The sequence below is a fragment of the Micromys minutus genome (genome assembly GCF_963924665.1).
Source record: "Micromys minutus genome assembly, chromosome: 10".
NCBI lineage: Eukaryota > Metazoa > Chordata > Mammalia > Rodentia > Muridae > Micromys > Micromys minutus.
In genome coordinates, this window is record NC_137979.1 from 51938746 (window position 1) to 51963593 (window position 24848).

Below are 24848 nucleotides of genomic sequence, written 5' to 3' on the forward strand. Positions count from 1 at the left end.
TATAACTCGCATACTGTAAGATCTTTCCCTCTTAAACTACATAAGGTGGCTTATATATTTACAGAGCTGCACAACCATTACTAATTCCATCTTGCTTTTAACACCCTAAAAGAACCCCCATGGGGCTGGAGAGATGGCTTAGTGGTTAAGAGCACTGACTGCTCTTCCAGAGGTCCCGAGTTCAGTTCCCAGCAACCACATGGTGGCTCACAACCATCTGTAATAAGATCAGATGCCCTCTTCTGGTGTGTCTGAAGATAGCTATGGTGTAGTCATATATAAATAAAGTTAAAAAAAAAAAGAACCCCCATACCTGTTGGCTGACCCCCGACCCCAAGGCAGCGGCTGTTTCTGTGGATAGCTTATTCTGAGCAGCTCACGGACATGGATTCCTATATAGTCTTGGGATTATTTTTTCACTTGGCATAATGTTTCAAGGTTCATTCACATAGTAATAAGTGTAAGCACTTCATTCCCTTCTTGGAGGAATAAACACTACATTGCATGAACACACGTGATGTGAATACCACACGGTGCGAATACCACACTTGTGAAAACACATTTTATCCCTTCATCAGTTAGCTGACATTGGGACTCCATCCAATGTTTTGGTGTTAGGAATAATATGTTGCTACTAACATTTCTGCACAATTTTCAATTTCATATTTTCAATCCCCCGACCCCAGACGAGATAGAGAGATGTAGAGATTATTATAGATTCAGATATACAGGTATCCCATTTTACAATGTTTCCAGCAACATATAAGGATTCTAATTTTCTAGTTTGATCACATCCTACTAACACCTGTGTGTTTAACCTCTTACTGTTCACTTTGTGGTCCAGGCTGGACACAAGCTCTCCGTTTATGTCTTAGAAAAACAAAACAAACAAACAAAACATCTTTTTCCTTCCATTTAACTATCCTGGCCAACTTCTCAAAAACTCAGTCAAGAAGCTAGACAGTGGTGGTGCATGCCTTTAGTCCTGGCGCTTGGGAGGCAGAGGCGGGCAGTTTCCTGAGTTCAAAGCCAGCCTGGTCTATAGAGTGAGTTACAGGACAGCCAGGGCTACAGAGAAAAATCCTGTCTCAAAGAAAACAAAAGACAAACAAAACCACAACTCAGTTGAGGGGTTTGGGAGATGGCTCAGTCAGAGAAGTGCATGCCACAGAGGCTAAAGGAGCAGAGTTGGGATCCCAGAACCTATGGAGAAAGCCAGACACAGCAGCACAAACTGTTAGCCCCAGAGCTGGGGAGGCAGAGACAAGATTATTCCTGGGGCTTGCTAGCCAGCTAGCTTAGCCAACTCAGCGAGCACTAAGTTCAGTGAGAGACCCTATCTCAAAAAACAGAGAGCAATTGAGAGAAACACTGGACATTGACCACTCTATATGTGTGGCACACCCTAACAGGCACATTGACATGTACCACACACAAATCAACTCAACAGCTGGGCACAGCACAACACCCTTGTTACCCCAGCAGTCGGGGCACAGAGGGAGCAGAATTGCTATTAGTTGAAGCTGTGCTTTATTGCAAAACCAAAGGCTAACCGTAAGATAAATACAATGCTGTAAAATATAATCTATAATGCTTGTTTATAAGGAGCAACTGATAACCAGGATTACTTGACAATTACACTGCACCTCCTTCGAATGACATCTTATTAAAATAGCTTGTTGGGTTACAGGGCTCATAGACAACAAAAAGCAATGGGAATAAATATAAGGGTTTGTTTCTGAACTCCCAGGGTTTTTTTTTGTTTGTTTGTTTGTTTTTGTTTTTTAATATGGATGAGTGTTTCTGTGTCCCACATGCGTGCAGTGTACACAGAGACCAGAAGAGGGCATCAAACCCCCAGAAGATGGAGTTACAGGTCCTGGGAGCCACCGAATGTGGGTGCTGGGGACGCAGGTTCTCTGCAAAAGCAGCAAGTGTTCCCAATCACCAAGCCATCTCTCCAGTTCCTCTACTGTAGGTCATGTTTGCATTGTGTTTTTTATTGTTTGTTTGAGGAAGGGTCTCCCTATGTAGTCCAGGACGGACCTGGAACTCGTAGCCCAGGCTGACTTCCAACTTTTGGTCCTCCTGCCTTGGTTTCTCAAACGTAAGGATTCCATGAGTAATGCCACCAAAGTTTAATGTTGACCATACTTTTAGGGACTTTTCCTTCAGGTCTGTAGTTAGGAGAAACTGGACAGGATTTAAGGGGTGAGAGATTGGCTGAACAAGCAGGTTCTATCTGCACAGGTAGGCTGGATCTTCACAGCTCCTCAACAGCCTCACCCTGATTAGATCTTTCTGCAGGATTGAGAGCCTCCTCCACAGTCTCCGTGGCAGCTGAAGAGGGAGCCGACAGTGGAGAGAGAACCTTACCACTTCCCTACCTCCCAGGGATATCTAAACTATCAAATTGTACCACTCACACAGAAGGGTATAGAAACATTCAATTGCATACAAATGTAAGGTGTATTTTTCTTATGTTCCCTCTCCCTCATGAGCAAAACCCTAAAAATAGAGAAAGTTATTTTTAGCTTTGCAAATTCCAAGTTGGTAGTTCTTCGTAGATCACTCTTGCAGGGACCAGGGGCTTCCCATCAGGAGTGTCAGCAGGGACACCAATCATTCATCTCTTCCCCACGCTCCCTTCTTTGTGACAGGCACATGCTAAGCTCTGGGAAAGCCACCCCCCATGAAGCAAGAGGGGAAACAAGACCTTACAATGCATTGTCACCTTGAGGGAGGAGGAGGGTGATGACTCCAGGGCTAGATTATTTTATCCATGTGGTTCGCCTTCTGTGTCATTTTCCTGTAAGGCAGAGATGTTCGTTCCTGGTCCCTAACCCATTGCCACACAGCTGGGCCTGAGAATGGGCCAGCAGAAAGTACTGCCTGCTCTTCCTCTGTTCTGGCCTGGACTCGGGAGCTCTTCAGAGACAAGTTTGGCCTCCAGCTCCACCCTGTCTTCCTCTCTCCTTGCTTTCAGTTCTGTTTCTGACAGAAAAAGAAAAACAAAAACAAAAAAGAAAGAAAGAAAGAAAGGAAGGAAGGAAGAAAGAAAGAAAGAAAGAAAGAAAGAAAGAAAGAAAGAAAGAAAAGAAAGAGAAGCTCCTCAGTACAAGCTAAGCCCCCTTACTTACCCCTGCCTATCCACCCTCCTCTTTGGGATCCTCTTTGTGAACTCCATAGGCACCTCTCTCAGAATCCCCTCCTAAACCTCCACCAGTGCAGCTCACTTCCTCCAGAAACACAACAGATCACTGATGGGGAAGTACATAACCCACGACCCTCAAATCCCAGGAGCCCGAGCAATATGGACCACCTAAGTTCTCACCAGGTGACCCCTCGCTAGCCACCTTCCTCCTTTCTCCATCTTTACCAGTCCCTTAGGACCTCTTCTCTGGGACCATGCCACCTGATAGGCCAGCACAGTCTCACTCTGAGTCTCCAGATCACGCAATTTTCTGTATGAACTTCATCACCCCTTCTTTCAAGAACAAGGGTCCTCCCACCTCTTTGGGGGCACAGCCTTGGTGCTGAAGATTAGCCTTCACAGCCTCCTGGTGCTTCAAGAGGACTTGATCCTCCCTCCCCCAGGCTTGTCACTTTGAGGGACAGGTGGAGGAGACAGGGAAATGACTGGGAGTGCGGAGACCTGAGGTGACTTGAAGCCAATCTATCTCGGGGTAATTTTTCCATTTTTTTTTTTTAAAGCAGGGGGTTCCTGTAATCTCTAAGGCATTTTCTAGCTCTCAAAGCGTGCAGTTGGGAGGTTTTAGGGCTCTGTTGGGACAACACGTGGTGGTTTTTGTGAGTTCAACAACCAACTGTCAGCTGTGCACCCAAAGAGTAGGGTCAGATGTACCAGTGCTTGTGGCCTTTTCTATGACTCCCCCTCACAGAGCAGAATAGAGCCTATTTCGAGGCATCTCAACAACTCAAGCCCAAGGTGAACTGGCTGCTGACATCTGCAGCACCTAGCCAAGGCACCTAACAGGACACCTAAGCTTCCTGCACCCACGTAGGCAACCCCTTTCCTCCATGACCTGGCAACCTTAAATCCATTATGGTGGCACCAGCCAGCCACCCCCGCCCACTTGTCACTCAAGAGCCCGGAAAGGCTTGGAGGGTTATGCCAAACCTCCTGGGCACTATGGCCTGCCTGAGAATACGTGGTGGTGTCCAGAGGGCACGGTTGGGCTGCAGCGGTGTGTTTGCAGCGGGCAGGACCCCTTGCTAGCTTCCTCTGCGAGAGCGAGAGCTAACCCCATCCTTACACCCAGGCTGCTCCCAAGCCCCTCAGGTCTCCCCTTGCCCAGGGCGGGCCGGGAATCAGCTCGGCTCGGGCTGCCGGGGACTTTGGAGCGAGGAGGAAGCGCGGAGGGGCGGGGAGGTGGGGGTGTGTCGGAGGGGGGAGGCGGTGGCTGGGTTTTATAATCCGCAGGGCGTTCGGGGCGAGGGAGAAGGGGCAGCGCCGCACCGCGCGCACCGCGCCATGGGGGCCGCGTCCGGCCAGCGGGGGCGGTGGCCGTTGTCCCCTCCGTTCTTGATGTCGCTGCTGCTGCTGCTGCAGCCGTCGCCCGCCCCAGCGCTCGACCCTGGATTGCAGCCGGGCAACTTTTCCGCGGACGAGGCAGGGGCGCAGCTCTTCGCTGACAGCTATAACTCGAGTGCCGAGGTGGTGATGTTCCAGAGCACCGCAGCCAGCTGGGCGCACGACACCAACATCACAGAGGAGAATGCGCGGCTCCAGGTGGGGGACCGGGCCCGGGCGGGGGCGGGGCACAGCGGGGTGCAGCGGCCAATCACAGGCCTGCGGTCAGTCGCCTGGGGCGGGCAGCAGGCGCTAGGGGCCTAATGGGGTCCCTAATGGGACCCCTGCCATAGATCGGACCCTCCCACCTGCTCTGCGCATTAGACAGGCGACGATGCTCCAGTAAGGTCTGGGCACGTGATCCATGCCAACACAGGAATGGAGTGGTTAAAGCTGTCTCCTCCGAAGCCAAAATCCTCCAGGAGTGGCATCAAGGACTGGGACAATGTTTGTCTGCGTACAGGGTACCCGGCGTGGCGCCAGAGCCCTTGCCCTCCTGTTGAGTTTCTTTTTCTGGCCCTCCACTCTCTGTCCCCTACTCTGGCCCTAGTTTTCTCCTTCATTGTTCCCTTGAATCAGAGTCCCACACTTTTCAACCAGAGGGCTCAGGAGGAGTGCTGTTCCTACAAGCTAATCTCCAGGATCTCTACGGGAACAAGGGGTCTGAAAGCCTTTAGCCTACCTCTGGGTCTCTCAGTACTGTGGCCTCTCCTACATGGCCTCTGAGTTAGACTAACCCTCCTGATGACCACAGGAGGAAGCAGCCCTGATCAGCCAGGAGTTTGCAGAGGTCTGGGGCAAGAAGGCCAAGGAGCTGTATGAGCCCATCTGGCAGAACTTTACTGACTCAAAGCTGCGAAGAATTATCGGATCTATACAGACCCTAGGACCTGCCAACCTGCCCCTGGCCCAGCGGCTGCAGGTGGGTCTGAGAGTGGAGGCAGACCTTGAGCGCCCCAAGGGCCTATTGTGGTTGGGAAAGCAGCTCAGCAGACAGGAAGGGACTTGTAGTTTTGTTTGGACCTTGGCTATCAGGAATCTGGGGAAACAGAGTGCTGTTCACAGGTTTTCCTCTCCAGATGCAGGATGTGGACAAGTTACATTATATTGTGGAGTAGAAAGTCAAATACAGGAGCTGAATTACCAGACACCAGTGTAGCATGTGTGAGGCCCTGGAGTTCATAGTTCATAGTCAGAATTGGATTATGCATATAAAGAGAGATGTGCTAGTTCTCACTTTGTCTGTCTCTCTCTTTCTCTCTGTCTCTTCTTCTCCCTCCCCCTCTCTCTTCCCTCCCTTCCCCTCCCCCTCCCCCTCCCCTTCACCTAAAGTCAAGAGTAAATCTCTCTCTAGGCAGACTTGGTTTATAGGCTTCATTCGAATGGTTGGGAAGAGACCCAGCACCAAGGCCAGGGGGATAGCAGGGACTCGTGCCCACTGTGAGCTGAGGACAAGCAGATGCTTGTCTCAACTCTCTGGTCAGTGCCACCTCAAAGGCTATTTGCACTGAAAGAGGCATCAGTACAGCAACGATTGGAAGAGCTGAGTGACCTTGTCTGAGTCACACTCTTTCTCCAGGCCACTTTTTTTTCTCCTAGCCGAGAGGGTGGAAAGATTAACTCCAGGGGCTAACGTGTGGTCACTAATATTTTCTCCATTCCAACTTGGTAGTACAACGCTCTGCTAAGCAACATGAGCAGAATCTACTCCACTGGCAAGGTCTGCTTTCCCAACAAGACTGCCACCTGCTGGCCCTTGGACCCAGGTATGGTCCTGTCCTGTCTCTGCTGGGGTTTCCTGGTCCTTCTGGGTCACCTCCAGGATGACGTTTGTCAGTAAATCAAAGGCACTGGTACCCCATTGGGAATGGAATGTGCAGATGTACCCACACTTCTGCCTCACACCCCTGCTTTTCCTGGCAAACTCACTTCAGGGACCCTCTAGAACAGTGGTTCTCCCCCTGTGGGTTGCGACCCTTTTGGGGGGTCAAATGACCCTTTCACATGGGTCACCTAAGACCATATTTACCCAACACAGATATTTACACTGTGAATCACAGCAGTAGCACAATTACAGTTGTAAAGTAACAATAAAAATAGTTTTATGGCTGGGGGTCCCCACAACATGAAGAACTGTATAAAAGGTGGAAACACTGGGAAGGTTGAGAACCACTGGGCTAACCCACCCCTCCACCACTGAGCCACCTAGCTCTCCTTTTAGGGGTCCTTTCACGTCCTCCAAAAGCCTCCCACCAGCTCTGGGTCCCTTGGCGCTTCGCCACAAGGTCAGGCGCTTTATACAATGAGCCATGGAGGGTTTGTCTATTCTAACCTCTAAATGTCCTTTCTGTGTCAACTGCCTTAGACATTTTCCTAGGAGCAGGGTCTTGCCTACTGCTTTCTTTGGAGAGCCTCATCCCACCAAGCCCATGGTGCACCCTTGGTCTGGGGATGCTGTGATGGGGAAGCTGGTGGGAGTGAAGACCAGCATATACCTCCGGTTTCCTAACTGACCCTGCTCACCTCTCCTCAGAGCTCACCAACATTCTGGCTTCCTCACGAAGCTATGCCAAGCTGCTGTTTGCCTGGGAAGGCTGGCATGATGCTGTGGGTATCCCACTGAAACCCCTCTATCAAGACTTTACTGCCCTCAGTAATGAAGCCTACAGACAAGACGGTGAGCCTGCATCTTTCTCTCCATGGACAGACAGACAGCCACCTAGCTTACAAGGCATCCTCATCTGTTGTTCCCGTGAGCCCCAAGTCCCTGAGCTAGACGAAACAGCCAGTCTGGTAGTTCTGGTTGTTCCAAGATCTCATAGCTAGTGGGAATGGTACCTGTGGCAATGCCCCCGGCCCTAAGCCTCTATGTCTCTGTATTCCCGGACCTGTTTTGCTGGAGGCTAGAGTAGCCCTTGATGTGGTGACTTATACCTGTAATCCCAATGTTTGAAAGGCTGAGGTAGGAGGATGAGGAGTTTGAAGCCAGCCTGGGCTACACAGTAAGACCCTGGCTTTTAAAAGGGGGGGGGCTGGTTTTGGCACACAACTGCCATCCCAGAACTCAAGAGACCGAGGTAGTAAGATCTTGAGTTCAAGGCCAGTTTGAGCAACAGCCTCAATCCAGTGCTGGAGCCAGGGAAATGGTAGAATTGGAGCTCAGATGTGGACAGCCAAAGCTTCGGGCCTGACCGGCATTCTCCCACCTTGTTAGGCTTCTCGGACACAGGAGCCTATTGGCGCTCCTGGTATGAGTCCCCATCCTTTGAGGAGAGTCTAGAGCATCTCTACCACCAAATAGAGCCCCTCTACCTGAACCTGCATGCCTATGTCCGCCGTGCTCTACATCGCCGCTATGGGGACAAATACATCAATCTCAGAGGGCCTATTCCTGCTCATCTGCTGGGTAAGAACCTAGACCTTGCTGCCCAGAGCAGCTCGGGTACAGGAGGATACCTAGAAGAGGGAAGGTGAATTGCCCTCATGGTGCCTCAAGCATGTGGGATGTCATAACATTTGCTTCCTTAAGCAGAAGCCCCCATGGCTCAATGTCCCCACCAGCCTGGAATCCTGCTTTATAGAAGAGGACACTGAGGTTTATTTAGTGCAGGAATTTAGAGCCAACAGAGAACTAGATAGAGTAGGGCAGAGCTAGGGGTCAAGTCAATGGCTTTGGCTGTAGGTTCAGGGCTAGTGGCAGTCTTGTTGTAGACCATATCTGAGGACACAAGCCTTGTGAGCTTATGGAAGCATGTGGCCCTTTGGTGAAGGATCCTGGCATAATCAGAAAAGACATCAGTAACCAGTCCTGTAGAGCCCACAGAGAGTCAGGAGACATGTCCTTTGGCCCAAGGGTATATAGGTGCTGACACCCACCCAGGGAAATGGGAATGGATGGGCAGGAGGCCAGACTGTCCCATTTGTCTCTTCCACGTAGGAGACATGTGGGCCCAGAGCTGGGAGAACATCTACGACATGGTAGTGCCTTTCCCAGACAAACACAACCTCGATGTCACCAGTACAATGGTACAGAAGGTAAGCTCTGGGAGTCAGGTCCTAGGTAGGGCAATGAGACAAGTTAGGGATCATCCGATAGGTATGAGGCCCCTCCCCTTTCCTGAAACATTCAACAGCGACCTAGGGTCTCTGTCCAGAGTGAGCTGCTGTAGTCAGTAGTACCTTTGGGAAGTGAGGCCACTGACCTTTAGATCTCTCTCCTGGACTGGAAGCTGTCTTGGGTTGGCGATCACGAGCCCTGAGCTGAAGGCAGTCAGAGGGGCTCCACTCGGCTGCCTCCTGACCTGTTTCCCTGCCTGCTGGCCAGGGCTGGAATGCCACACACATGTTCCGGGTAGCAGAGGAATTCTTTACCTCGCTGGGGCTCTCCCCCATGCCTCCTGAGTTCTGGGCGGAGTCAATGCTGGAGAAACCAACCGATGGACGGGAAGTGGTGTGCCATGCCTCTGCTTGGGACTTCTACAACAGGAAGGACTTCAGGTCAGGCCTGGGAAGAGGAATATGCAGGGGCTCTAAGGAGGTGACTGTGACACAAGCTTGCCTCTGTATTGGGGGGACTGATCTGTTCCAGGGCAACAGGGCCTGTCATCCTACTAGAACACTAGCCCTGAAGCTCTGAGGGACCATCAGCTGTGTTGCCTTGGAATGGCTAGAGTGGCGGTGGGTCAGGGTAGGGTCAAAAGAGTTGCTTGTTCCTGAGCACTTCGAGTCCTCCTTGGTTCTGTGTTCCTCCATGAGCAGCCTCTCCAGTGCTCCGGCCTCTGCCCTCAACGTCCCCTTCATCCCCTTCATCTCCACTTTAGGATTAAGCAGTGCACAAGGGTGACGATGGACCAGCTGTCCACGGTGCACCATGAGATGGGTCACGTACAGTACTATCTCCAGTACAAGGGCCTGCCTGTCCCTCTGCGTAGAGGTGCCAACCCTGGCTTCCATGAGGCCATCGGGGATGTGCTCGCACTCTCTGTCTCTACCCCAGCACATCTGCACAAAATTGGCCTGCTGGACCATGTTGCCAATGACATAGGTATGGGAGGGGGCAGGCGGCATATCCACCCTGGCTCAATTCAAATTTCCTACCACAGTAGATCCCCATTGCTTCCCACTCCATCTTGTCCTTATTTTTAACTTGAGACCCCAGGTACACACACCCTGAGTCTAGCACTCACCCGGAGCCCTCGTCTAAGCTAGGCTTAGAACTTGAGGTCCACCTTCTCTATCTGCCCAGCCTCGCCTCCCACCAGATAGATGGGCCTCCTCCAGGTCCACTTTGCCCTAGCTGGACTCTTTCCTTCCCCCTTTTCCGTTGTTTCTGGACAGAAACTGACATCAATTACTTGCTAAAGATGGCCCTAGAGAAAATTGCCTTCTTGCCCTTTGGCTACCTGGTGGACCAGTGGCGCTGGGGAGTCTTCAGTGGACGTACCCCACCATCTAGCTACAACTTTGACTGGTGGTATCTTCGGTGAGCAGAGGGTTAGGAAAAGTCTCACCCAGGGGACCTCCTGCCTCCTGCCTCTTTCAGTCTTGACCCTTCCTTTCTAGCAACGTCTGTCCTCCTCCCTCCTTGCTGAAACCTCACCTTCAGGAAGTCCGCCCCCTGCCTCCATTTTCCAGGCTGTGCAAGGGATGCTGGGGAAGGGGTGGGCTGGGGTGGAGCTGTCATCTTTTCTGCACATCTCAGGCAACATGTAGAGCCTAGGGCCTTAGGATCCAAACATCCTCTTCTAGAACCAAGTATCAGGGGATCTGCCCGCCGGTTGCCCGGAATGAGACCCATTTTGATGCTGGAGCCAAGTTTCACGTCCCCAGTGTGACACCGTACATCAGGTATCTGTGCTTTACCCATCCAAGGGGTTTAGCATCAGAATGGGCTACACTCCATTTCTGCCTTCTTCCCAACAGATAGCCCTTAGTCCAGCTGTCACCTGCAGAACACCGCATGCGCCTGAGCTGGGGACTGTCTCCCCACATTCTTCTAGTGCCCGTCTGTGCCCGCAGGTACTTTGTGAGCTTCGTGCTGCAGTTCCAGTTCCACCAAGCGCTGTGCAAGGAGGCAGGCCACCAGGGCCCACTACACCAGTGTGACATCTATCAGTCCACCCAGGCGGGGGCCAAGCTCCAGTATGTGACAGGGACAGAACAAGGGGGAGGGCTGAGGGAAGAGGCTGGTGGAGGGCATTTCTGCAGGTAGCTGCCTGCTCTGGTTGGAATGCCACAAAGCCAGACTCTTGTGGAGTAGCTCCTTCCTCTCTCTACTCCTCCACTTTCCTTCCCTCCCCCTCCCTCCTTCCCCTGTCTTCCATTATCAAATATTTGTTAAGAATGCCTTCAGCTGCCATGGGCCAGGCAGATATCCCCTACCACCCTCACAGAGACCCCCAACCCAAGAGTTCTTTTACTAACATGGGGCAGATGGGCAATGTCACCGCTGTGGGTCCCACCCTGTGTCCCCTGTGCCCACAGTGATCTCTGTTTGGCAGGCAGGTGTTGCAAGCTGGCTGCTCTAGGCCCTGGCAGGAGGTGCTGAAGGACCTGGTAGGCTCAGATGCTCTAGATGCCAAGGCACTGCTGGAGTACTTCCAACCGGTCAGCCAGTGGCTGCAGGAGCAGAATCAGCGGAATGGCGAGGTCCTAGGCTGGCCGGAGTACCAGTGGCGTCCACCGTTACCCGACAACTACCCAGAGGGCATTGGTAAAGCTCTGAGGGAGGGTGTACAGGGACCAAGAGAAGTCCTGGCCTCTGGCCTGTGGCCCCAAGCCTCAGCTTCCTCGCCAGTTTGCTACCAGCTGAGCCCCAGTGTCCTTTGCTTCAGTGCCAAGCCACCCCTGGGCTCTTCATCAGGGCTTCTACAGCAAAAATGGGTATGTCTTTCTCCCAGGATCCCAGAGACAGCGTGCCCAACCCTGAGGGCCCCTGGGGTCAGGCTGTCTGGCACTTTGCTCTATGAGGTCACACTGCAGGCTCGGCTCTTATAGGCCAGTGGTCGGGGCTGCAGGGCTCTGCTCTCCTGCGGCCATGGGCCAAGGTTGGGCTACTTCAGGACTGCCCAGCTTCCTCTTTCTGCTGCTCTGCTGTGGGCACCCTCTTCTGGTCCTGAGTCAGGTGGCCGCTGACCCAGTGACAGCCAACCAGGGGATAACAAACCAGGCAACAACCAGAAGCCAGACAACAACTCACCAAGCAACAATCAACCAGACAACCCAGATCCCAAGTGGGACTCCTGGAAGGGGGCAGGGCCATGAGGGGGCAAGGAACCAGGGGCCAGCAGGAGGGAACTCCAAGGAAACCACACTTTGTGGTAAGGAAGGCAAAGCCTGTCTGTTTTCCTCCTCACCTCCTACAGACCTAGAGACTGATGAAGCCAAGGCTGAAAGGTTCGTGGAGGAGTATGACCGGACAGCCCAGGTGTTGTGGAACGAATACGCAGAGGCCAACTGGCATTATAACACCAACATTACCATAGAGGGCAGCAAGATCCTGGTAGGGACCACTTCTATCAACTCCAACATGAAGCATGTGCACGCATACACATGCACATGCACATATACACACATGCACACACACACACACAGAGCACTAAGCTGTCAGAATTGGTGAAGAGTCTGAACAAAATATTTAAAACAGCACTCCGTTTCCAATTTAGTGGGCTTGGACTCCACCCCTGAGCAAGTTTCTCTAGTTTGTTACCGTTCTCTAGTTTAGCACTCCCAGACTGTAATCTGTTGTACGTCAGTGAGTGACCTGTTATAAGCGATGTGTAGTGTCACTCTTGAAAGGATTAACAGCCTGTTCTCAGCACTGAGGGATCACTCCCCGGTCCCTTGGCCCTTCCTTTGTAACAGGGTTCATTTATACCACAGAAAGCCATTTCTAGCCACGTGCTCCAACCATTGGGTGCTAAAGTTGATTGAAAAACCACTATGTGCTGCAACCCCTGGGTCCTTGGTACCTCAACTTCTCATTCTGCACATACCCCTTGGCAATTGTGCATAAGCAATAAAATTCTTCCCAATTCAAAGATGCAATCCCTGAATACTCAGGGCGGGGGGGGGGGCTTCTATCTAACACCACACTGCCTTCATCCTAATGATACTTAAGACATGCTAAGCTCCCTTTTCCCTACTTGCTAGACTTTAGGTATCTGTGGAGGAACTCATACCATACCTAATATTAGCAGATGGTTCAGGTTGAAGTGGAGGATATTTGTCAGTGCCAAGCTACCAGCCTAATGAAACAACACTCCTCACCACCACCTTTATAGAACGTCCTACACAGAGGCCATGCCAAATATCCTGAGCCTGTGACACCACCCCCTTGTGCTCTCAGCTCCAGAAAAACAAGGAAGTGTCCAACCACACCCTGAAATATGGCACCTGGGCCAAGACATTTGATGTGAGCAACTTTCAAAACGCTACCATTAAGCGGATCATAAAGAAGGTCCAGAACTTGGACCGGGCAGTGCTGCCTCCCAAGGAGTTAGAAGAGGTATGCGGCCATGCAGAGCGGGGAGTGACGATGGCTGGGAAGCGAACCACACCCTGGGTCTGGGTCCACACTGCTTTCTTGGTGCCCGAGCAAAATGGAGGGTGGGGGCTCTTCAGTATTTTTTTCTTCCCCTTATAGTACAACCAGATCCTGCTAGACATGGAGACAAACTACAGCATAGCCAATGTCTGCTACACAAATGGCACCTGTCTGTCACTGGAACCTGGTAAGAGCACCCCCTGGATGGAAGAGAGGTGGGGGACACTGGCTGGTAGACTGAGCATGCTGTCAAGGGACAGGTTTCCTGAACTCATTTCCACAGTAGAAATGCTCTGCCCCCACTGAGAACCAGAACCCCATCCAAATTTCCCCAATCCTCTGCTCCTCTAGGGCTGCCCCACTTGCCCAGAACCCCTCCACTCTTTTTCCTTCTACATGCCCCTCTGAGCAGTAGGCTCTCAAGCATATGTTTCAGAGGCTCAGACCCCAAAAAGGAGAGTCACAGACCTTCTAAAGTCTCCACCTTTTCTGAGTTCCTTAGAACCCCCTCCCTCACTGAGGGAGGTTGCTGAAAAGGAAATCGGAGAGAATGAATCATACAAGAGTCCCATAGCCCTAGAAACACCAAATTAGAACTTGGCCTCCTGTTCCTAGCTGATACCGTTCCACACCATCCCTCCCTCTACTGAACCTTTCGGCAGCAAACCGTTTTTTGAACTGGCTCATAACCACCTCTCTCCCCCAACCTGTGTCCCCTTTGCCAAGGTTCACTCTGGCCCCACCAATACCCACAAAGATTCTCACAGCCCACTCTTTCCAGGGTTGGGGAGCAATAGTCATAAGCATTCTTTGCAAGGAATCTTTACCAGGAGTTGTTTCCTCCGGGCCACACCCCAGCTCCCATGTCAGAACAATAACAAATAGAAGGGAAGTGGAAAATAAACAGGAAGAAGAAAGAATCCCAGGGCAGGGTTTGCCCTATAGGTAGTGGATGTGGCTGTGCACACAGAGGGAGATGTGTCCGTGCTTCTGTGCATGTGCACGGGTGTACATGGGCTTGTAAGAATGACTGGGACATGTGTGCATGTCTGGTTGTATATATCTAAATATGGATATTTAAAAAAACATTTGGATAGCATTTGTTATCCATGCCATACAAAATTTTGATCTAGGACTAGGTCTTCTGGTCATCAGCATGGCAATTAAAAGGTCCGTGAAAACCAGTGACTCATCAGAAAGCAGAAGCAGAATTCTAAAGGCAAATCTTTTTCAAAGAAAGCTAATTAAGTTTACCCTTTTCTGTGACAAGTGTTTATGACAGAGAATGTTCCAGAATAGAAACCCTGAGCACGAGTTCAACAGTGAGGGTTTGGGCCACATCAGATGCTCCAAGCCTTCTCCATGTAGGCCAAAGGTAGGGCAGGAGGGGAAGGCACCTGTTTCAAGATAGATACCTGCTGTCTTGTGTGACCCTCACCACGGCCTGAGAGTTGGATGTTACCTGTGTGTTCGTACTGGGGTTTCTCATGCAGAGTGACTTTCACAGGACATAAATGCAGGGTCTCCTCCTTGCTGGGGTCAGCTCAGATAAGTCTTTCCCCTGTACAGTCCTTATAGTTACTGTTTTATGAATTTCAGCCCAACAACAATTTGCAAAGGATGCTGGGGGTTCCTAGGGCCACAGCAATGAGAAGGCACAGCCCCCTGCTCAGAGACAGGGCTCTCCTAATCCATTTCCACATCCCTGGGAGGGCTATGATTACTTCCTTGTTTATAGATATGGAAAGAGATAGGTCCATGGGAGAGAGGTCCTTGTTCTCAGGCTTGTGAAACTCCACAAACCATTTCTCCCAGGGAAGGGGAATTCATGAGAGGACCTTTTGTTTCTGCTCTGGCCTGGCCATGTTCTAAATGTGTACATAAGTATGTCATTAGGATGTTCATAAGAGAAGAGCAAGGCTATCCCTTCCAAAGTGTCTGAGGTTGGTATGTGTACCATGCCAGCCCAGGTGGGCACCCTAGGAGCTCCTCGAGGCCACTGGGCTTCCCAATCCCCCCCAGTAGACTTTCTGCCCATTTTTGTCATTTCCAAGTGCCTTTACCAGTTTTATTCCAACTCTGAAGTTCTATGACCAAGTTCCCTCATAAACAGATGAGAGGTGAACTGAAGACCAAGGCTCAAGCCATCCAACCCCTTCCTTCCAGATCTGACAAATACAATGGCCACATCCCGGAAATACGAAGAATTGCTTTGGGCATGGACGAGCTGGCGAGACAAGGTGGGGAGAGCCATCCTTCCCGTTTTCCCAAAGTATGTGGAATTCTCCAACAAGATTGCCAAGCTCAATGGTGAGTTACCAGTGCTGGTACCAGCACCTCAAACCCTTCAGAGGTTCTCTGGCATCCTCGGGCTAGGGACAAGTAGGGTCTTAGAGGTATCAGGGACATATTGTGTGAGTGATGGCTATTGGGAGAGCTTGTCTGTGTCTCCTGTGCAGGCTACTCTGATGCAGGGGACTCATGGAGATCCTTATACGAGTCTGACAACTTGGAGCAAGACCTGGAAAAACTGTACCAGGAGCTACAGCCCCTCTACCTGAACCTGCATGCCTATGTGCGCCGTTCCCTGCACCGCCACTATGGGTCCGAGTATATCAACCTGAATGGTCCCATTCCTGCCCACCTGCTAGGTGAGGACATTGGTCCAGCCTCAAGGAAGTGGACAATGGGCAATAAAGGAGCAGAATAGTGCTGACCACAGAGATCAAACCATAACAGCGACAGAACCTAGAGATCATGACCAAGGCTGGAGTGGAGAGGAGTTGGGGGAACTTCCCACTCATCTTTCCTACCACATGAGGATTGAACCCCTGGCCTTATATGTGGCAGGCAATTGCTCTTCACACTGAGCCACTTGCTCCAGCTTTTTCTGGTGCCATGCCCTCCACAGAATTATGTTGTACAAGCTTCTTACCCTCTTTTAAGGTGAAGACTACATTATCCATTATGCCCAGAGGAGATGGTTGAGTCCTGTCACAGTAACTGATGGCCTACAGGATGCAACTTCAGAGGATACAGAGAGGGCACTGTAACTGTCGCTGGTCACGGTTGTGGCCCTGCTGGCATTTAAAACCAATCCATCACTTAGGAGTTATGAACCCCTGATTGGACTGTGTAACTCTCTCCAGACTCGAGGTCCTCTGCTACACGGTACCAGGGAGCAGGCAGGATTACAAGTTATTACATGCCGTGTGCTCTGGGTTGGCACTTTGGAAGGGGCAGTCATGAGTGCTGAGGCTCCAGGGACGACAGGTTTCTCTTGTGGAGGATTACTTCAATGCTCATGCATAGAAAACACTACCTTGATTCCTAGTGACTAGCAAGGGTTTTTACCTGCAACCAATATTGGAGGTGACCCTGTGGGTTGGGTATACTGGTGGGAGACATGCACATCAAATATCCAGCTCGGGTGGCAAACAGCTGGTGCTCGAGATATCACCTTGACTAACAGGATTGGGATCTGGCCCCTCTTCCTGCAGGATTTCTCTGAGATAAACAATTATGTTTCCTCTCTACCATCTCTTTCCCACTTGCCTCCAGGAAACATGTGGGCGCAGACTTGGTCCAACATCTATGAGTTAGTGGCGCCCTTCCCTTCTGCCCCCAATTTAGATGCCACAGAGGCCATGATAAAACAGGTCAGTGAAGCTAAGACTGCCATCCGTGGACCTTCTGAGGGGACAGGGGAGGGCAGGCCCAGATGGGAGGGCAGATACTCTCTCTCTAGTTTAGCTCTCTCACATCCTCTCTCCTGTCACAATTGTGTCTGTCAATCAGTGAGACCCCAGTTTGCAAAGAACTCTCTCTGCTTGCAGGGATGGACACCCAGAAGGATATTTAAGGAAGCTGACAATTTCTTTACCTCCCTGGGGCTGTTACCTGTGCCCGCTGAGTTCTGGAACAAGTCAATGTTAGAAAAGCCAACCGATGGAAGGGACGTGGTGTGCCATGCCTCAGCCTGGGACTTCTACAATGGCAAGGACTTCAGGTCTGTCTGGTTGGAACTCGGACCCTTATCCTAAGCCTGGGGAAAGGGGGAAGGCCCTTTAGCTATCCCCTCAACTGGAGTGAACAAGATAGCTGGGTGCAGTTTGGGATGAAGTTAAGAATTGAGAATCAAGGTCAAGTTCCAGTCATGAGAATCAGGTAAGAAATGAGAGCCAGACATTCTGGCCAACTATGTCAGTGGTCAGTTGGAGGCTTAAGGTCCCAGACCTGATGTAAGCTCTGTGTTTGCTGCAAAGCCTCCTTCACATATTGCTGGCCCTTCCTGTGGGCATACTGCTGGTACACAGGGAGACACACTAGCGCTTGGGTGCCTGACACAGAACCCACTCTTGCTGACGACAGGCAAGGCACTGTCCTTATGAAGTTGGGGTTGATTACCTACAGCTGTCTAACAGACTGCCCCAAAATCTAGTGGCCTGAAATGGCTACCTGATCCTCAAGGCTCCCTGTGCTGTGTAGGAGGTATTCGCTTTGAGAGGGGTTCAGGCAGCGCACAGTGAAAGTGTCCTTACTCCGTAGCGACAGACATCTCAGAGTATTTAAAAACTTAATTAATTGGACCAGCAAGGTGTCTCAGAAAATAAAGGTACTTGACATCGCCTCTGATGACATGAGTCTAATTCTCCAAATTCACATGGCAGAGGGAGAGAGTGGACCTTCAGAAATGCTGTCCTTTGATGACCACAGACATGCCATGGCTGGTGCATAAACTCTTGGATCTTTAGTTGGCACTGGGGAAAGTGGCTTCTAGGGCTTTGTGAATGCTGTAAAAGCATCTGTCACTAAGTTATACTCTAAACACAGCTGGGGTCATTTTAACAGTTCATCTGGAACCATTTGCCCAGAATCTAGTGTTGGCTATTGGCTGAGGTTTTTGTTTTGTTTTGTTTTCAGTTTCCTTCCACATGTAGTGCCTAGGTTAGAATGTTTAAAGTGACCTGGTTAAGGTGTCTGTCTGGTTAGTGTGGCCAGAGCAGCTTCAGGGCTGATTAGGTATCTTCTTGACACAGAGTCCTGTCTGCTATCGGTCCCTCCTACCTCCGGCATCTCTCTTTTTAGACAGAGTCTCACTATATAACTTAGGCTGACATCGAACCTGTGATCCTCATGCCCAAAGCTTCTAAATGCTGGGATCACAGGTATCTTTATATTTAACCTTACATGTCTACCACACTGTAGAAAGCCCCAAGGACAACTGAGATTCAAAGGAAGAGGGGAACACTATTACTGGGTTAGGGCAGGGATGAAGTGCCCATATAAGACAAATAGATACAAAGCTAGGATATAAACAATATGGGGTTCGTGGGGTTGGGGAGTGCTGCCTGGCCTTGCACCCTTCCAAGGCTTGGAGCTGTAAGGTCCAGATACATTGACAAGGGGATCAGTGATTATGGGGGTGAGAATTCCTGTGGGAATCATTTTTTATGGGGAAGTCAGAGACAAAGGTAGGCACACTCCACCCTCACTGGGTCAAGGATGTTGGGCAGCTCCTCCTCCCCGTCTCCATAAGAAAGAACTATGAGGTGGACTTGTACTGAGAAACTGCTTAGATCCCAGGCAGAAGTGGCTGTCATTGGAAGTGGCTGGTAGAGAGAGAGTGATCAACATAGGGTGTCAGAGCCTTCTGGCTTGGACAGCTTGGCAACTGTCATTCAGCCCTGGTCATAAGCATTCTTCAAGTGAGTCTACTCAGTGGTTTGGGATTAAATGAGATGCAGATTACCACAGCTCTTATGTTCCCCTGGAAGATAAAGTACATGGGAAAACACTGGACACATTCTACAATGTACAGAGTTCATGTCTTTGGGCCTGTGGAACGGGTCAAAAAGCAGTAGACAAGATGGACTGGAGCTACTCAGGGAATCCAGGGACAGAGGGATGGCTACAATGACCTTTAGAAACTTCTGGCCCTCAGGCTTCTCTTTCTGAGGGTAGCTTGATTTCTCCTTCCCATCTTTACATACATGGGGAACATGTCTGCTTCATGTGATGCACACACCATGGTTGGTCCCATGTGCCTTTGCTATTCTAACACCCCTTCTCCCAACCCCTGTTCCTAGGATCAAGCAGTGTACCTCTGTGAACATGGAGGACTTGGTGATAGCCCACCATGAAATGGGCCACGTCCAGTATTTCATGCAGTACAAAGACTTACCTGTGACCTTTCGGGAGGGTGCCAACCCTGGTTTTCATGAGGCTATTGGAGATGTTCTGGCTCTGTCGGTGTCTACCCCCAAACATCTACACAGTCTCAACCTGCTTAGTAGTGAAGGCAGTGGCTACGGTGAGAGAGGGCAGAGACCCCATTGGCCAGGCTGCGGACTCAGAGGTGGCAACATACTTGGGAGGTGGGAAGGGGAAAGATCTAAGATAGACCATTAGGAAGGGAAGAGGACCCAGCAGGATGAGCCTGGGATATCACATAGATCATCCTAAAAAGGATGAGGAGATTCAACACCTTCCTCCCCTCCCCCAACTGTACCTGAGCTGATAGCCCCCCAATAAGAGGCAGACATGAGCCTGAGGCTGTGTTCTTTCCGTCTTTCCCTTGACAGAGCATGACATCAACTTTCTAATGAAGATGGCTCTGGACAAGATCGCCTTCATCCCCTTCAGCTACCTCATCGACCAGTGGCGCTGGAGGGTCTTTGATGGAAGTATCACCAAGGAGAACTACAACCAGGAGTGGTGGAGCCTCAGGTTCTAGAACACTCTGGTGGGGTGTGGGTTAGAAGGGATCTCTGAATTGTCTGCATGCACTTTGAGTGTCTACAGATGAGCCAGTGACGTGTACGTGTGTACACACGCTAGTGATAGGGGTCCCTTGGGATGGTTGTTCACAGGAACACAGCATGCAGGAGTAGAGGACATTCTGTTGCAGGGACCATTCTTCGTGTAAAAGAAATTACCCACCCCCTCTCAGCTTGGTTCTCCCTAAACTTGCTCTCCATCACGCCTTCCTCTCTGACAGGCTGAAGTATCAGGGTCTGTGCCCTCCAGTTCCTAGATCCCAAGGTGACTTTGACCCAGGGTCCAAGTTCCACGTTCCTGCGAATGTGCCGTACATCAGGTAAGACTGAAGGGAGGAGAGGGTGCCATGAAGGGTGGGGCGTCCCCTTGGGTTCATGTTTAAACTTTCATCACTGGACACTCCATGCTGGAGCTGACCATCAGACCCGCAGGAGCTGGCTCATGACACATGGTGTCTGGGTCCACTCACCCGCTACCAAAGCCATTTCTTTAAATATTCCTTGGATACCATGAGAGTTTGCATCAACTAAACATTTAAACCAGAAACCTCACCAGAAAATTGGCCGCTGGTTATAAGGTCTACAAGTCTAGGTAGAAATTTCTGTTTCATAACAGGTTTTAGTCGGTAGCCCAGGCTGACCTGGAGCTAACTAGGCAGGCCTCAAATTTACAGTAGTCCTTCTGTGTTAATCTAGCCTAGCAGGTAAGCCACCAAACACCACTGACAGGACACTTGCCTCATGGCTGGATACTGACTTGGGCCCCATTGATTGATTGGTTTTGAACCAAGATCCCTTTGTGGGCCCTTTGCTGCAATTGAACAAACCGCCTGCAATACATATTGAGAGATATCCAAAATAACCTGTAGTCTGCATCCCAGGATGGAAGGTCCTGCTTATGTAGGAGGCTGGGTGGTTATCGACAGGTTAGTTGCCATCTTGGGGGTCAGAGCTCTTACTTTTTGAACTCTGTCTCTATGGGTGTCCATATTCTTACCCTGATGTCAACACAGGGCTAACACCTCAGCCGCCTTTCTACACAGAGCATGCTGGGGGCTTGGTAGCTCTGCTCCTCCGTTGTGAATTATTTCTCTTAAGTGGATTACGTCAGCACACTGTCCTGTGCATCATTCGGCCATAAGGTGGTCAAGGCAGCTCCTTTCCTCATGCTCTTGGGAGGGGTGGGGCAGGGAGCACTTACTCAGGGTGAGGAAGGATGGGTGTGGGACCCAGAGTTGTGACTAGGCAGATCTCAGGACAGAGTCCCTGGTACCCAGGCTATGTGGGAGCAAGGCACAGAGGACAGAGAAGGTCTCAAGAAGGCTAAGCTTCTCACAGGTCTTGCCTCTAGTACTCTCCGAAGCCAAGGGGAGGCGGGCCCTGACACCAGGACTAAAATCACACATACTAGGATGGAAGGAGTCTGGGACCAGGAAGAAAGAAAGCACTTACTTTTCAAGGTGGCAGAGGACCAAGGAGTAAGAAGTCATTCCTGGTGGGGATCTTTAGAGACAGGCCTCCAGTGAGGCCACCACCGCTTACCAGATTTCCTAAAGTCCCAGCACTCAGGCTTTGAGATGGGCCCTGTGGCGGCATCCCAGCTTAGCACAGTTATCCAGATAGGAGTGAACAAAGGAGACTTGGCTCTCTAGAAGGACACGTCCCACTGGCCTGCAGCCTGCGCAAGCACTGAGGAAGTGCTGGGAGAGCGGGTAGCGAACGGCTTATGCCCAGGAACCAGAGGAAGGACATTTAAAACCAGAGTTGGTGTAATTGCCCAGGCTTGACTGGCAGATTCCCACCAGGAAATTCCTGCTACTTCAGATAAGACTGTTCCCGCTGCCTTCCCCACCGAGAAGGCCCTACCACACCTACAGGTTCCACCCCGAAAACCCTAGCCTTCTGCTCCAGTGATGGAAACCACACAGCCTGCCAAGGCTATGACGGGCTCTTTTATTAACCCCTTCGTGCCTGCTCTTTGGATCCCTTGGAGCAGTTTATGTGGGCAGCCTGTGGGTGGGCAGCATCCGTACAGGCACAGCAGGGAAGAGCTCAGATGGCACAAAATGCAAGGACGGCATCCTAACTGCATCCAGTGTCTCCTGTGACTGTCAGAGGGGCTGGGTCTCCTTGGCACAAGCAAGCCCCTCTATCTACACCCCACTCTACCTTTCCTCCAGTCTAGACACATCACCCCTCCCTCCACTCCAGGTACTTCATCAGTTTCATCATCCAGTTCCAGTTCCACGAGGCCCTGTGTCGCGCGGCTGGGCACACGGGTCACCTGTACAAGTGCGACATTTACCAATCCAAGGAAGCAGGGAAGCTCCTGGCGTGAGTGTCCTTGACTCTCCTTTGACTCTTTGGCCATGAGAAACCACTATAGCTATTCTAGGAGCACCGAGAACAGCCAGGAAGAGCCTTGTCACCCTTAATGTGTCACCTCCAGGAGGAAACTGGAGTCCCTGGGGTCTCCCCTCCCCAGTCCCGCCTCAGACCTACTCAGGCTTTCCCGGTCCTAAAGGGATGGGTTTGGAGAATGTGTCAGACTAGGTAAGAGAATCCAAGTCCTTTTTACTCAGTGTCCCTTTCTCTGGTGCTTCCCCAGGGATGCCATGAAGCTGGGTTACAGTAAGCCATGGCCAGAGGCCATGAAGATGATCACAGGCCAGCCTAACATGTCAGCCTCCTCCATGATGAATTACTTCAAGCCACTGACAGAATGGCTCATCACCGAGAACAGGAGACATGGAGAGACACTAGGCTGGCCGGAGTACAACTGGACACCAAACACGGGTACCACCACCCACCCCACCTCCAATCCCAGGTCCAGCTCCCAGAGCTCATATAGGGCCGAACCCCATTCCCAGTCCAGACAGGCGTCAATCTGATCTCAGAGCGAGAACAGGGACGCCAGAACACAAGACCCCAGTCCACCTGTCGCCCTGCCCACCGCCCTGTCTCCTTGCTTCTCCGCTCAGCTCGTGCAGAAGGCTCCCTCCAAGAGTCCAACCGTGTCAACTTCCTGGGCATGTACCTGGAGCCACAGCAGGCCCGAGTGGGCCAGTGGGTGCTACTCTTCCTAGGCGTCGCCCTGCTGGTGGCCACCGTGGGTCTCGCCCATCGGCTGTACAACACCCATAACCATCATGGCCTCCGCCGGCCCCACCGTGGGCCCCAGTTTGGGTCTGAGGTGGAGCTCAGACACTCCTGAGGTGAAGCTGCTGGCAAGGCCAGCAGAGGAGTGTCCCATAAAAAATTGGATGGGGGACATGGTATTTGAGTGGAACATACCCAAGCTAGGCCTTCCTCCTTTGCTGTCCCCATCCACTTTGCCCCTCCCCCCAGCCCAGCCCCCATTCTCTACATACCCAGCATCTAACATGGAATTCCCTACCCAGTCTCTGTGAATACAATTAAAGGTCCTCCCCAACACCTGAGTCCGTGTCCCTTGTGGGAAGCCAGGGACAGGACCGGCTGCTTGCCTGTCTCCTGACAGTCCAGCAGGACCTTTTACTGGTTGTCTTCTCAGTCTCTCTCCAAGCAGGAACCCATCCCCAAGCGCCCAGAGCACCCCATCCCCAACAACCTTTCCCACCAGCCTTCCTAACAGACCGGGTGAGGTGGCTTGTGTCCTGCCCACCTATGCACTTGCTGGGGAGGATCCCAGGAAACAGGAAGGAAGCAGGTACTGTGGACTGCTTCCTGCTTCACAGGTGGATACACTATGAATGCCTCATTCTGGTCCCTGGTGACCTCTGTGTGGGTGGGTGTCTTGGGGAAAGCCCTGGATCTCCCCTGCCTTGGAAAGATCTGACTCTCGGAGAATGCGGAAGCCCTGCCAGTTCCTAAGTGGACAGCCTGGGTTCCCTGATGGAGCTACACGGGCTCAGCCCATGGGAAAGAGCATTCATCAGTGACCGCACAGTGGGTTCACTGCAACAGCCCACCTCCTCATCCCAGAACACATCCCTCAGCCTGAGCCATCCTTTGGAAGGCCTACTTGGATTTTGGGGGTGTCACTTGAAGTAATTTTTTAGCTACATATTTATGTAGTAAATTTGGAAAATCTGAATAAAAAGCCCATGATAGCAACATCAAGAACTACAAACACTGTTGGCGCTTTGGTATTGTCCAGCATTTTTATTTCTCTACGATATAAACGAGGCACCACTATATTCTATGTATCTTTTCCCCTTTAACATAAAATGCATCTATTTCTAAAAAATAGTATTTAATTACCAAACCTAGATCATGGAAAAATGGAAAATGGTCAGATTTCTGGAGCTGAATCTTGCCTTCCAGTCAGGTTCCATCTCTGTTAGGACCCTCAGCCCAAGTTATCTCTAGGCTTTGCACATCTCAGTCTGCCTCTATCTCTGTCTGTCTGTCTGTCTACCTCTGTCTCTCAGTATATGTGATATGTCTGTGTATGTGCCCTCTCTGTCTCTGTCTGTCTCTGTCTCTGTCTCTGTCTCTCTCTCTCTCTCTCTCTCTCTCTCTCTCTCTCTCTGTGTGTGTGTGTGTGTGTGTGTGTGTGTGTGTGTGTGTGTGTTGTGTATGTGTATGTGCTTGGATATGAAGTTGAGGAATTTTGGATTTTACAAGAGGGTGGAAGTTTACAATTCAGCAAGACAATGAAACTTATAAACACACCCTCTGGATTGTTCCAACCCATATAACCACAGACTTTAGCTCTCCCACCCCACCCCCTTCCCTTTTGCAATTTGTTTGCCAGACAAAGGCCATTGTCACATAACCTCCTTTCCTATTTTTATAAACTACAGAGGTTCATGCTGCCTCTCAGGGCTGTGGGCAATCTGAGGTCACCCGTCTTCACCCAAAGGACCAATCTTCAGGCTGAGGACAAAGAATTTCACCATGGTGGGTGTGTGTGTGTGTGTGTGTGTGTGTGTGTGTGTGTGTGTGT

General features: G+C 51.0%; 1 protein-coding gene across 2 annotated transcripts; it reads left to right on the top strand.

Moving 5' to 3' along the window:
* The first annotated feature begins 4451 nt into the window (after nucleotides 1-4451).
* ACE (angiotensin I converting enzyme) lies at nucleotides 4452-24015 on the top strand. 2 transcript variants are annotated; one of them, XM_080923051.1, is made up of 25 exons: nucleotides 4452-4753; nucleotides 5349-5516; nucleotides 6267-6360; nucleotides 7128-7271; nucleotides 7809-8000; nucleotides 8532-8629; nucleotides 8919-9091; nucleotides 9415-9638; nucleotides 9932-10076; nucleotides 10343-10441; nucleotides 10613-10735; nucleotides 11095-11306; nucleotides 11959-12095; nucleotides 12942-13100; nucleotides 13239-13326; nucleotides 15306-15449; nucleotides 15599-15790; nucleotides 16701-16798; nucleotides 16976-17148; nucleotides 19229-19452; nucleotides 19724-19868; nucleotides 20140-20238; nucleotides 22130-22252; nucleotides 22527-22714; nucleotides 22900-24015. In XM_080923051.1, exons 1-25 carry the CDS (start codon nucleotides 4496-4498, stop codon nucleotides 23130-23132), a joined length of 3933 nt encoding a protein of 1310 aa, XP_080779177.1. In that variant the 5' UTR covers nucleotides 4452-4495; the 3' UTR covers nucleotides 23133-24015. The 2 variants fall into 2 exon arrangements, with proteins under 2 accessions (XP_080779177.1, XP_080779178.1); XM_080923052.1 differs by lacking the exons at nucleotides 4452-4753; nucleotides 5349-5516; nucleotides 6267-6360; ... (7 more) ...; nucleotides 10613-10735; nucleotides 11095-11306 and adding an exon at nucleotides 11345-11826.
* The last annotated feature ends 833 nt before the right edge of the window (nucleotides 24016-24848 follow it).

What these genes read in the sequence shown, in the direction of transcription:
- ACE (XM_080923051.1), top strand. Translation starts at nt 4,496, where the DNA reads ATGGGGGCCGCGTCCGGCCAGCGGGGGCGGTGGCCGTTGTCCCCTCCG. An exon ending in TGAAGCCTACAGACAAGACG is followed by an intron (nt 7,272 to 7,808) that starts GTGAGCCTGCAT and finishes CCACCTTGTTAG; the next exon opens with GCTTCTCGGACACAGGAGCC. An exon ending in CTGTCTGTCACTGGAACCTG is followed by an intron (nt 13,327 to 15,305) that starts GTAAGAGCACCC and finishes CCTTCCTTCCAG; the next exon opens with ATCTGACAAATACAATGGCC.